Raw genomic sequence first — 13943 nt, forward strand, 5'->3', positions numbered from 1 at the left:
GCATACATCTGTAGAGCTGGAGGAACCTCAAGAGGTCACCTGGTCCCTCCTTTTGCCATGAGCAGGACCGGTGACACCGATGGTTATTTAATCTGTTCTTCACTAGCTCCCACGAGAAAGACCCAAAATTAGCTGGCATCTGTTGCTGCCTACCTTTTCTTTTAAACTCCATCTCTTTTGTTGTCACCCACTAATCAGCTGATTAATTTTTATTCTCTTTTCAGTGGAAATGGGAAACACTTGATCTACCTTGTCCATGTTGGGAAGCTGTTTCTTCCTCCAACCCTTTGTATGAAGGGTCTGCATTTACTGGCAATCCACAGGTTTCCAATGAAGAAAAGTAAAAAGATTTATTGAGGCAATTTGATGGCTTTATTTACGAAAGTGATGGAATTGAGATAATCTTTATCAAGAACCTCATCATGTGGGATTAACCCAAATACAGAGTACTTGGGTGTCTTAAAAAGAGTAGAGCTAAATTGCAGTGGTTGCCTGGGTTACAGAGATTGCTATGATTTATGAAAAGATCTCTTAGAATGACATCCATCTGTATGAAAAGAGAGACCACACATAAGTCACTAAGCCTGTCTTGATTCCTCTGACATTACCACTTTAAAAATAGGTATGTTTGTGTATAATTTAAAAAATGCATAACCTATGTGATGCATAAAAAATGAAATCAGCAGCTTTTACAATGGTATATGTAGGAAACTGGAGTACCTTTACGAACACTGTTCTGCACGGAGGGTCCCTCAACCGAATGGGTTGTTCTTTAGATACATAGAGAACAAACCTCACCATATTCATGGAAACACCTCTTCTTTCTCTCTGGCTTCATCTTGCTCCTTCATTTTTGCAGTCCAGTACATCCTACTTCAAGAGCTCATTAGTTCTTCAAGTTAAAAAGAATGAGTATGTGCCTCTTCTCATAATTTTAAGGCCTGTATCTCTGGTCCCTTGCTAAGGCATCACCCATTGCATTGCATCTGAACATGCTTTTTAAAGGTGGCTTTTAGATAGCTCATGAGGTCTCCTTTTCTAAAATAGGCTTTCTAGGCAGCTCTGTGTTAAAACTCTTGCCATACAGTATTTTCTATTTACAAGCCTTATGTAGATAGTTTTTTTAAAAGCTTTAATTGCAACGTTCTTTCTATAATACATCACAGCAAAAAAAAAAAAAAAAATGCTGCCACATGTTAGTGTCTGGCTGAAGCTGATGAACATTTGAGCTGCTGTGGCCCTCTTGGCACTTTCTGCTTATGGTGAGCTGGTTCAAAACTAACCAGACAGACAAAAGCATTTCATTTTTGCCTGATTCTACTCACGGAGCCAGGTCAATCCCCCTCTGTGGTTGCTGCTGCCATGTAAAGGAGGGGCTGGAAACATGGCTGGGGACAGAGGAAGAGGAGTAGGACACCAGCAGTCTGGGCTAGGATTGGCTTGAGCTGCTGTGAAACTGCACGAATGGCTTTTCAAGTTCTCTTAAATCACTTGGTAGTTTCAGTCTTGAGACCTTTAGCAATAAAGTGATGGCTTAGGAGCTCTTTTCTTCTATCAGTCTGCAATTTCTGACACAATATATCTTCACCAAAAATAGTTGTAAAGGTCTTTAGTAATATACCACTTGTCTCAAGCTGAAATCCTAGGCATATTTTGGCAGTTTGCCTACTAACTTGTATTTGAAATCTTGATTATATTTGGAGAACTCAGGCATATTCACAGAATCTGCCTGCAGAAAACATCTCCAAATTTAAAATAGAAATCATATTCCTTTAACAATGAATTCTATTAATTTCTGTACCTTTTAGTATCCTTGTCTGAAAGAGCTAAGCAGTTGCCTGTCTCCTGCTCCGAACCATTTTACACTTGGAGGTTAAGATTTAGTCTTTTAAAATTCTACAACTTTCTGGTGTTGCAATAAGGTTTTCTTCTTGGCTCCTTCTTTATAAGCACATGCATTAAATTGTGATGCCATTTATTAATATAAATAAGAGATTGCTATTTACAACAACAACAGATCCCCCAAATTTCATTGATCAGATGGAGAAAATTTTACAGCTGTCAAAAAATGGCGATAGTGACTGTTATAAGAGAATGAATTGTGCAGTCTTCCTGTGTTTGTGCTTTGCTAGTCCCATGTCCCTTGAGCCATAGTTCATGGACTTGGGCAAATGAAGCTGATGGCAAATGTATTCTTTCCATGGACTGCTGACACTCACTGCCCTAAGCATCCACTCTCCAGTATGTGAGACATTTCAAAATCAGAGTACTTGGTAGCATTGCCATGGGGTTTTTGAACGTTTGTTTCAGACCATCATGTGCTCACTCCTAGTCATTCACCAAATCAATGCAATAGAGATTCTTCTGCTATCAGTTCCAACAGACAGAGACATCATCCCTTGCCATTTCTGGAATGCCTTCAGCAATGTGGGCAGTGAGACTATGCCTTTGTCTCATACTGCCAGGAACGTCTATGTTAGGTTCAGTACCTTCAAAGTTTTGACTAGGTGCAACCCCAGTTTTCCTGACGCACCAACATAATGTTTTCTTTGCAGCTGCCAACCTGTGGCAGTCATTGTATAAATCCCTTTTACCTCATGGTGGTCATGCAGGAATATTGTATGTTTCCTCTATGCTCTGATCTAAGGTCTCCAAGAAAAAATGGAGAAGTACTTTTGAGCATCTGTGACTTTTCCAGTCTAAATATCTGCTATAGTTTGTTTGAAACTGTTCACATCTCATTTTCCTTCTGTGGCTCACATCTGTCTTAGGGTCCTACAAGGCTTGTGTCAGCCTCAGTTGATGGAGAGATATGAGGGCAAAAATGTAAAAAGGGTGGACATCTGGCAAGTAAAAATGAATGGACATGCAATATATTTTACTGGGGTCAGTTCAGTTGTGGTATCCCAGGGATGGATGTCTTTCCTGTTGTTGGCAGGGTGGTCGGACTGAGGGATGAGAGCCTGAGAGCAGCTTTTGGCCTTGCACTATGTGCCTACGATTGCCATTGACTTGCATCATTGTCCAGGTAGAGAGAAATGTGGGAAGCAAAGTAAGACCCCAAATAGAGAATGATGTATAAAACGTGTTTGTGTGTGTGTATGCCTACATACACAAATAAATATTTTCCTAAAAGTTTTAAACACTTAATGATGCACCTGTTGTAGAAGGATTTTAATATTATTTGAAGATGTTTATATCAACTTAATACAAATGTATTAAAACTTTTTAGGCAATAAAAAGCTCTGTGCAAAGGGATGATCCTTTGAGATTGGTGACAAAGGAACATCAAGAAAAGAAACCATCAAATTGCTCCTTTGGCAGAAGCACAACACCGACTGGCAGGAGAACACCTCACCAGGGAAGACTGACACCTTTTGAATCAGAAAAAGTAAGTCAGTAGCAAGGTCTATTTAGACTGCCTTTATTTTCTTTTTACAGTATTGTTCAGAAGCTGGATTGGCATCATGATTGCTGTATACCTGTTGCTTGGTCTTCTTTCCCTGGTACTGCAGGGTTTTGCCAGAAATTTTCTTAAAAACTGTTCATACATTGAGCTATTCGGGCATCTGTAGGCCAGAGCATGGGTGAATGCTTTGAAACCTGTAGCCCCTGCCCTCAGAAAAAGTTCAGAGGTGATCATATCCACCAAGTATCAGAGCATCACACAGGCCAGTGGCTCCCCAGAGGTCCCCAGGGGGTCTGGCAGGGCAGGGCACATCCCATTGCCCCAGCCAGGGAGAAGGGCAGGCTGGGGATGGGAGTCAGGGTCAGGCCAGGATCCAGATCGTCAAAGCCCATAGTGATGAGGCAGGTCTGGGGTTACACCAGAAAGTCAGTCCACGAGTCAGGGCTGGGGTTTGGATCAATGAGGTGGATGGCCAGCCACAGGCATGACTGCAGCACAACCCAACAAGGACCAAGTGTGAGAACCACAGCTGAAATGCAGCTCCCAAGAAAAGGAGCAGGGGGACACCGGCCTCAGGCTTCTTCCAGCTCTTTCACCCACATCTCTTTCTTCACAACAGTTTGAGATTAGGCATCTGCACCGTATCAGTGAGCTGGATGCGTGCACAGGCAGCTGAACTCCAAGGATGGGGAAGTGCACTCCAGCCATGTCACTGATAGCTCCCATGATACAGTGATGCACGAATTTATGTCAAGGCCTCTCCATTTTGCTTCAGGTTGTACAGCAACCTTCTCCTGCTGGGAGAAGAACAGATGATAGGAAATCACCTGGAGCTGTCTCACATCTGAGTGGTTTTAAGGAACCTAACTCATCTTCCTATGTAAAAGGTAAGATTGGTGGGGACTTGGAGACATCGGTCCCCAGCTCTTGGCACACAGGCTATATGTTCTCACTAAAACTCTCCTACGATTCCTAGAAGAATTACAAAATTCCTATTTTACAAGAGAGGAAGAACAGATCGTGCTGTTGCCTGCAATTTACTCATTGAGTTTTTTTGTCCTGGAAGCCCAGAAGGTGAGAACGGATGTGGTCTGCACTTCTCTTTGGTCCAGGACAAAGCACTTTCAGGAGGATGGGCAAGCTGTTAGTGAACATTATCAGTATAAGAAGCAATGTCTTACAAGAATCTGAGAGCTAGCATCTTTAAAAAAACCTTCTTAGATAGGTATGGAAACATTTGGAAACATGCTTTCAATGATGCCTTTTGCTTTGCTTTTTTTCATAGGCAGGTCTTTGCCCATTTCAGATAGCTCAGAAGATATGCACCTCTCACATAACCACAGCAATACCTACAGCTTTGCACTCTGCAGTAACAATGAAGAAACAGAGGTACTTCACCATGTAACTCTATAAAATAATTCAGTGAGTCTGTGATCTTAGTTTTCATATACAGCATGCTAATTCCCATTTAGCTGGGAACAATACTCTCTTGGCTTTCTTTTCTTGCCTCTACTCATGATAAGTACGTTCTTTTAAACAATATTGCAATAGCTTACAAATAATTTCTTTAGTAGATTTCTTTATCGATATATTCCTGCACACCTGTTGGACATTAACAAATTTATGTTGCTAGTTAATATTTTAATTTTGGCTCAGGAGGAAGAGACTTTTAATCTTAAAAAGACAGAAAAATCACTAAAGCCTCAGAATAAAGTGGCTTTTGTGACCACATACAGGAGAAGTGGCGTAACTACATATGACAACAAAGTACCTACAGACAATTCTTCTACTTTTCTGGATGCTGAAGCAAAGGTTAGAGCAACTCATGGTTCTGGCTCTAATATGATCAGCAATTGTCTTCTTTTCATTTGTGAGCTGAAATAAAACACACCAAGAAAAGAAAATCTTCCATTCCCATTTCCTATGCTATGCAACGGACACAGAGCTTTAGGCATGGGTCTGGCAACTTCAGGCACTGTGTTTACAGCTTTTTACTGGAGCATATCATCATCCTGTGGGGAGCAGTACTCCCTGTTCCTTTGGATCCCACAAATCAAAATACACCACATCTTTAAACTGTAATTAACATTAGTTAGTAACTGCTCTGGGTGCTCTGTGCCAGATGTCAATTAACTTAAGGCTCCTTTATGCTGCCCGACAGTGCTCATTGTAACAGTAAATTGGATGTGTAACATCCTGAATAGCCCTTAGTTACATAGTAAGCATTACCTGCAGCTAAGAACCATGTAATTTGTTTTGGAAGAGTGGCTCTATCTAATACAGGTACCTTTCTTTGCAAATCAGTAACTCAATATTCAGAGACTGTTCTGTTCTTTGTTCTCGTGTTAATTCTCTTCCTATAGCGTAGTTTTGCCAGAATGCACTCTTGTCTCCTCATTTTTGGACTTTCTCTATGCTATCTTTTGCTTTGCAAACTGAAGTTCATTGGAGTTGATGTGCAACATTTCTAGTTATGACCAAAAGATCAAAATCCATTGCAAATGCAAGGCAACACCAGAAAAAAGGGCAGCTTTCCTCTGTGTGTGTGAAAGTAAATATGTTTTTTGCACAGTTGATTAAAATTAATGAAAATGTTAAAAATATTTCTGTTTATATAACACTGACTGTGATGTTTTCATAATACAGCCTCCAAAATCAATATTATCTAGAAGATCAGTATTATATCAAGAAAGAAGAAAAAGTGAGGAAGAGGTGCAGGAAAAAATAGAGTATCGTAATGGAAAGGTGAGATAAAATACGATGCAAAAATACTTGAAGAGATCACCAATAGGACTGCAGTAGAGATGGGAATCACTGCTTCAAGCAGCCAGAGACAATTATGTCTCCAATTAAGTGTCTGTTCCTTAAAGGAGAGCTGAAGTGTAAAGTTCACGCCATGAATGGTAGGAAATATGTATAGCTGAAGGGCTGGAAATCTAGTAACCAAATTATTTTCTTATCTATCTCCCACATGGATTTGCTCTGTAACTTTCACCAAGTCCTTTTTTGTTTCAGCTACCTTATTTGTGGGCTGGGAGGAATGATATGCTTATCATTAGAAGTGGAAATGTGCCAGTGGGGTAGTGATGGTGTTTTCTAGTGCAAGATTAAAGGCCATTCTTTTCTTTCCCTGGAAGTGACTCTAATGGCAGTGAGCTGTGCCAGCTGGACACCACTTGTGGGAGAAGTCTTTCATTATACACAGCTGGCTACATCTGCAGGAGTGTCAGCAGAGTTGTGCTTGATGCAGCCTTTCCAATTTGCTCAAGCCACCTGTCAAAATCCCCAGTGACTCCCCAGTTGCATTTTATTGCATTTTATGCTTTGCTTCCAGCTGCCCCTCGTCCTGAGGCCCAGAGCTCAGCAAGGCAGCTGGTTTTGCCCATTTTCTGGAAATTCCTGTCTTCCATGAGGGGATGAGCAGGCAATTCTTGCTGGCTTCCCATTGCGTCCCTTGCCACCCAACTGGATAATTCGTTCCTGAGTGGCCATGTCGCCTTTCCTGCACAGCACCTCAGGAATGATCTTGAAAGGCTGATTCTGTAGTCTATGCATTGGAAATTTGGTGCATTGCTGTTGGGAAAGGTCATCATCAAGGTGACCAAGTGAGCTGGTGCTAGTTTCACGGCTGACAGACAACTGTCACTGCTCATCTGGGCCAGATCCGAACTCAGTCCCAGATGTCTCTTCAGTTACACTACTCCAAGCAGGCTCATCCTGTTAAAACATTCCCTCGATATTGTTTGAGGGTAATCTATGCCCAATTGCAGTTGTCAATTCTGGGTAAGATTTTTGGCTAGATAAAGTGAAGACAGTAATTCAGTTTCGGTGTCTGTTCAGTTCTGGGCTTCTCTTCTCACCTCGCCAACACAGGCGTTGATTAATGACATCCAGTGAGCAGTCATAGCAATGGCTTTTGCAATGTAACAGTTCGGGGAATACTGGTTTGAGATGCCAATTCTTTTATAGCTACTGCTGAGATGGGCTCTGTGAAAGCTTCTACCAATCACAATTCCCTCTTGTAGAAGTAGAAAAACCATATCTATTGTTTTGATCCTCAGAAGAAAAATAATTGTGAAAAAAGTTCACTCTGACATTTTTACCACTGGATTTTATTCATAAAATTGAGTGGTGGGCTGGACTTTCTTGAGCAACTAGAGAGACAGGTCAAAATGGGGACTGATGCCTTTAGAAAGAGATATTAACTCTCATTTAAACTATGTGGAAGTTCTTATAGCAATGTCTTTTGTCATATGTAAGTGTGAGAACATCTTTCCATTACTAACTAGTAATTTTTAAATAACATAATTTCTAAAAAACTAAAATCTCGCAATCTTGTCCTCAGTAATCATTACAATGCCTGTTTGGAGAAATACTGCATTTCTCTTCCCTCAAGCATATTTGTTGCTTTTTTTGCCCTTTTTTTTTTTTCTTTTTGGTTGGCACGTATTCCCTTTTTGTGGGTAGTCTGATAAAATTAGAACCATATGGCAGAGCTATAGTGCACCTTCTGGTTGTCTTCTTCCTTGGACTTCACCAAATGAATTATATTATGGGATGTGATATATGCTGAACAGAACCAGCTGCCATAGTAATTCCAGGAAAATTGAATAACCAGAGGCTATGCTAGGGACGAAGTCTTCTTTGACCAAAGTATTGTTTGTAGAAGAGCACACTGATGACATTATTGCCCCTTGTTGTTAAGAAGTCTTCAGCAATTTTGCAGATCTCTGCATGCAGCCACATTTAATTTTGTAGTACCAAATGTCCGTACAGGCTTAAGTTACTTGGAATAAAATGGTTGTTAACATATGTCAGTAGTCTGTGTTAATACATCAAGTTCAAACACTTTGGTTCACACAATCCAGAACCGGGGTCTCTTGAGTGACTTGTGTGGAATGTGTACCAGCATATATGAAATTAGTGCAGACAGTAACTCACTGAAGTTGGTCAAGAAAAAACCTGAATGGCTTCTCTATTGCCTCAGGGCTGTGTGCCTCATCTCACTTAACAGAGAAACAAGGTGGTGGGGTGGGAACTTGGGCCGAGTGCTAGAAGTGAGTTCATTTTGTGAAAAGAAAATTACTTTTGGTCTCTTTTACACACAAATGTGGCAAAAATAATATATCTGTGCTGCAGAGATAGCTTTTGAAATACAACGGCATAGCGTGACTTACTTCAAGCTCCAATTTAATTGGAAGGCAATGCAATGTTACTCATTTCCTTCAACTTTATTTACATTAGATGCTCTATGTGTTTGAAGGTAGAAGTGGTGCTTACTGATGGACGTCGAATCATCACTTTCCGCAATGGTACTAAAAAAGAGATCAGTGCTGATAAAAGGATGACTACGATTAGGTTTTTCAATGGAGATGTAAAAAAGATCATGCCAGATGAGAGAGTGGTGGGTATCACATTTTTTTCTTTAAGGAAAATTAAATTACGAAGCGATTTTCCAACAAGGTCCTATCATTTATCTTGATCTATCAGTTCTGGGAGGAATTGACGAGGAAGGGTGTTGGTTTAACAGCCCTGAGTAGGGAGACTGCTTCATCTGCAAGGACAAAAGTTGCAAGAGATGAAGGTACCAGTCAAAGAAACAAATGGGTAGTTGGCCAAGCAGATTAAAGGAGACTGAAAGAAGGCAAAGAGCAGGGGCGGCCATCTGAAGCAAGGACTAGTTTTTATACTTTTGTAGGGTAGGTAGCACAGGGGGTTCTTTCCTCTTGGCATTATGTAAATATAAATAGTTAATAATAATGTGCGCTAGAGTGGAAATAAGTGAGGCCCTGCCATCAGTGGGACTGTTTTAAATTAATAGCGCATGGATGGGAGCCAAAGCAAAGAGATGGGAAGATGACTTTCATGCATGCATTGTTCTCAGAGATGAAAGTAGCAAGATCTAGACACAGCCATGAGGAGGGGAGTGAATGAGAAGAAGGAACAGAAATGCAAACATAGATACTTTTATGGAGGGCAGAAAATGACCTTGAAAGGACTTTTTTAAGATGGCTTATTTTTAAGCACATTGTTATGGTTGAATCTGCTTATGCAAATATTGTGAACATGCTGCAAACACTTCACTCTCCTTCCAGATTTATTATTATGCAGATGCACAGACAACCCACACTGCTTATCCAGATGGCCTGGAGGTGCTGCAGTTCCCTAATAATCAGATAGGTATGCAAGAGCTCAGAAATGTGAACTACATGTGCACAAAGGTTTCTATAATGAAAGTGTCATCTGATTCTGACTCCAGAGGATTGGGTATTTTCTTCTCAATTTGCATTGTCCCTGCATTTGACTTCCAGTATGTCCCATCACTATACTGCTCAGTTTCCTCCTACAAAGCAAAGACAATAATGGAGTGTAAATGCACCTCTTCTAATTTTGATTATCTGATTATCTGTTCTTTAATTTCTTCAGCAGTATGCTGGATATCATTTCCATCCTCACTACAATTTCTAGAAAAAATCTGATCTATCTCTGTGTAAAGCAACATGAAAGAATACTAGACAGACTTTTTGCATCTTCTTTTCCACAGAAAAACATTATCCTGATGGCACACAAGAAATTTTGTTCCCAGATCACACAGTGAAATGCGTCTATAGTGATGGATTCAAGGAAACTTTTTTCCCAGATGGTACAGTAGTAAAAATAGAAAAGTAAGTCTCGTGTTAATGACAGGAACCAGGCATTGGGCACATGTACAATGATACCGACATTTAAAACTGTAGTTTGGTTCTGCACGGCTGGGAAATTTCCAGATGAAAGGAGAAAGGATTTGTAACAAGGGTTTTGCTACAATAAGGCACTGAAAATTGTTCACTTAGATGATAGATGACCATTTATCACTGTCAAAGTGACGGTGAAATATTCCTCTTTTAGTTCCATTTAACTATACACAGGCCAGGGTTGCTGGGACATCACCAGTTAATAATCTGTGTTAATAATGTGGGTAATAAAGGACTCAGGATGAGGACTGTTGAGCTCTATTCCTAGATTTTTGTCTCCCTTTCTGATTTTGGGCAAGGCATTTCATGTATTATCTCTCTATTCCTCCACATAAAATGAGGAAAAATAACAACAGGACTTTCTTACACATGCCTCTTCTGGGCTTAGGGAGGATCCTGTTGTAAAATAGATCTCCTGCTTGCAAAATCTCGAGATCCCTGCATGAAGTCATTGTGTAAAATGCAGATCCCACCACCCACTAGGTATTATACTATGTATTGAATTACCTTTGTATTGAAATCCTACTGTGAAATCAGATCTCTGATGCCATCTCATGTAAATTCTGAGGTGAACTATAACCTGAGAAAGTTGTCACTTGACATTATTTTCCACTTTCGTTGTGTCATATTAGACAGCTCAGTGAGATAGGTTAATAACAGAGAGTGCCTTCTCACCACTTCATTCATTGCTATTTCTTTCAGGAACGGAGATAAAATAGTGGTATTCAGTAACGGCCAAAAGGAGGTTCACACTGCACAGTTCAAGAGGCGGGAGTACCCAGATGGCACTGTAAAAACAGTGTATGGCAATGGCAGACAAGAAACCAAGTACTCCACTGGCCGAGTTCGAATCAAAGATGAGGAGGGTACTGTCATCCTAGACAAGAAGTGATTCCTCGCCTCAAAGGGCTGCACTGTATGTAAGTAGCTCAACCCATTTTCGGGGCACTTCAGAACTGTTAGGAAGATTTAAGCCTTGTGAAAATGAATGGATGGATGGATCTGCAGGGCTGAAATTTGGTTTGGTGACTGGTGCTCAGTTTGGAATAACCTTACCCAAATGACATGTCTCGTGAGTGAGACTTGAAGTAAATGCAGTCATGCCCTCTTTGTCTATGTAACATCAAAATAAGTGCCCATAGTAGTTCTCACCAAAGTGTTTGTTTCATGATAATGATCACGCTTTCCCTTGTTTTTCTGCTAGTTAGTTACAACAGTGACTACAATTAAGGAGCATAGCATAAGAACCTCAAATCTACAAAGCTTTTTGAATTTCAGTTTAGTGCTGCCTTATGCTGACCAAAACAAATCTACAGGTCGGGTTTTTTTCTCAGTTAACCATCACAAAAAATGTGAAAGTGATCAATGTTTTCAGTTTGGTTGAGTTCTTTGGAGCAGAAGATGTCAGCATGCATCAGGCCTTATCATGAGCTGAACATTAGACCAAAACCTGAGTAGGAGTTCAGTGAACAGTCACACTTCTGGATGTTTCTTCCAACATAAATTATTCAGTAATTATATGATCATAATCTAAGAACAATCTCATGCATTCAAAGACACAACGTAATGTTTATTCCATCCTGGTCATTATTCCGGATGCAACAGCCCTTTCTTTTTCCTCCAGCTGTCTTTCCTCAGACCTCCTCCGTGTTGCTTTGTTTTTGAATTAACCTCTCCCACTACTGCCTTTATTCTTCCAGTAGTGGAAAAATATCTCTGGTCAGTGAATCTCCCCAGCTTCAAGGCTCTTTGGATTGCACTTGATATGTAGGGGGATTAATCATTTATCAGATGCTGCTTTCAACTGCCTTCCCCATAGACTGCCTGTCCATCATCTGTCTTGAATTTTTCCAAAGCACTGAAGCATTTCCCCTGCAGAGCTCAGTTCATTACCTGCCCATTGACTGAGAAGACCAATTATCTCCTCATGCCCTTCAAATTCCTGTAGCAACAAACACACTTTCATAGCACACTGCTTTAGCCATTTCTTAGACCTAAATGCAAAGCAATTGCAAGATTATGGAATTGCTCTTTCTTCTTTTCAGTTTCTAGTGGGTGAGACTGTCGACAAATCACCATTCAAATTACAGAGCATCTTTGGAAGAAATAGATTGAATAGTGCAAGAAGCGTTGCTAATATTGATCATACACATGCTGCAGTTTATGAATTCAATTATGATGTCCTGAATATCCACACAGTTTGATGTCAGCTGGTGTGATAATAAAATTGCACTGGTTTTCCTTTACTCCTGTGTAAAAAAGGAACAATTTATACACCTCTGTTTTTCACTACTGAAATATTTAACGTATTTCATGTGTTTTGTAAAAGGGAACTCCAATTAAAAGAAATCCAAGAGATCATTTCTTTTCCATGTGTTTCACTAAGAATTTCAGTTTAGTGCTGCCTTATGCTGACTAAAACAAATCTATGTTGGCTTTTTTTCTCAATTAAGCATCATGAAAAAAGTGAATGCGATTAATGTTTTCAGTTTGGCTGGGAAACTAGATGTGATACTAATGTTTTGTAAAGAACCACTGTTTTTATTCCCAGGAATTCCTTTTAACAAAAGGTCCCTGTTCTCAGTTAATATGCTGACATTCTCTTTGTTTCTATAGTAATACAGAAAATGGGCTTTGTTTGCAGCTTTTAGCCTTAAATCACTGTTTGCTACTTAATAACTTGTGTTTATAATCCCTTCTAATTGTAAATTAAATAAGAATGATTTTGTTTGTATGCTGCTTGCTCCTTACTTCATTAAGCCCTCTCTACTGTCCTTGCAGGAACCATTCTGATTCTGGAATATTTAGGCCTGCGGTTCTGCAGAGGTGTAGCACATGGGAGATACACACAAGTCAGTCTCTGAAACTGTGTGCATGCAAACACGTATGCGTGCAAACACTTTGCTGATGTATGCATTCACCTTGTTAGCTCCTGCTTACAGGGAGGTTGTAGTGGTGCCTAAGTATGGGCCTGGTTCTACTTGCTGGCAAATCAATGGCAAAACTTCCACTGGTGAAATCAAAGGGCGAGACTACTGAGGGTATCACAGTACTTTTGCCAGCCTGTGTCTGGCCACTGTTTGTAGCAAGACATGTTTTTCAAATGATATTTTATAGTATAATAGCAAAGGGATTATTGAAATAAAGGCTACGAATTTGGTTTGAAAAGGAGGAGACAGAAAAACACCTGCATAAATGACAAGCTCTGTCAGGTATGTTGCAATTGGGAGTCCTTCACAGACCAGTTATGACACTTGCTACATTATTTTTCATAGGCTGATTCTCATACCGTCTGCACCTTCCACTTGCATTAGTTAACCAGAAATCGTAATGGCTCTACCAGCTATAGTTCATAGTTGTAGGGACACAAATAATCCAAATTAAGTGTGACTGCATATGAACTTAAACTGTAGCAATACACATACCTACTTTTACTAAACCCTAAAGGGTTTATAGTGAACAATTTTTTTATGAATCCTTCAGGAGGATGGAACACAGTTGGAAAACCCACTTGTCTTTCCACAGGTTTTCTGGCATTAGCGGAAGCACACTACAGCCAGTATTTGCCCTCAATTTTGATTCAAATTTAGAATACGCTGTGACTTCTGAACAGAGTTACTTCCATTCAAACAGCTGGGGGCAGCAAAGATGTACAAGAGAAGGGCAGCATTTTGACTACCATCTCAAGTGCTTCAGTTCAGTGTTAGTATTTTTCCATGCACAGCTGATCACCAAAATTTTATTGCAAGCAAAACAAAGCTGCCTAACCACTGTACCCAACAGGTGGCTAATGCAGAGTC

The 13943-nt window shown here is 40.2% G+C and overlaps 1 protein-coding gene across 1 annotated transcript in view; it reads left to right on the forward strand.

Annotated features, from left to right (window-relative positions):
- LOC142601289 (uncharacterized) overlaps positions 1-11881 on the forward strand; it is a 36725-nt gene extending 24844 nt beyond the window's left edge. Inside the window, exons 12-20 of the mRNA XM_075750080.1 lie at positions 3233-3391; positions 4185-4296; positions 4695-4798; positions 5066-5221; positions 6056-6154; positions 8673-8813; positions 9505-9589; positions 9954-10074; positions 10846-11881. Coding sequence (XP_075606195.1) covers positions 3233-3391; positions 4185-4296; positions 4695-4798; positions 5066-5221; positions 6056-6154; positions 8673-8813; positions 9505-9589; positions 9954-10074; positions 10846-11035 — 1167 coding nt within the window. The 3' untranslated portion in view covers positions 11036-11881. The remainder of the gene's footprint in view (positions 1-3232; positions 3392-4184; positions 4297-4694; positions 4799-5065; positions 5222-6055; positions 6155-8672; positions 8814-9504; positions 9590-9953; positions 10075-10845) is intronic.
- The last annotated feature ends 2062 nt before the right edge of the window (positions 11882-13943 follow it).

Source organism: Balearica regulorum, chromosome 3 (genome assembly GCF_011004875.1).
Source record: "Balearica regulorum gibbericeps isolate bBalReg1 chromosome 3, bBalReg1.pri, whole genome shotgun sequence".
Lineage (NCBI taxonomy): Eukaryota > Metazoa > Chordata > Aves > Gruiformes > Gruidae > Balearica > Balearica regulorum.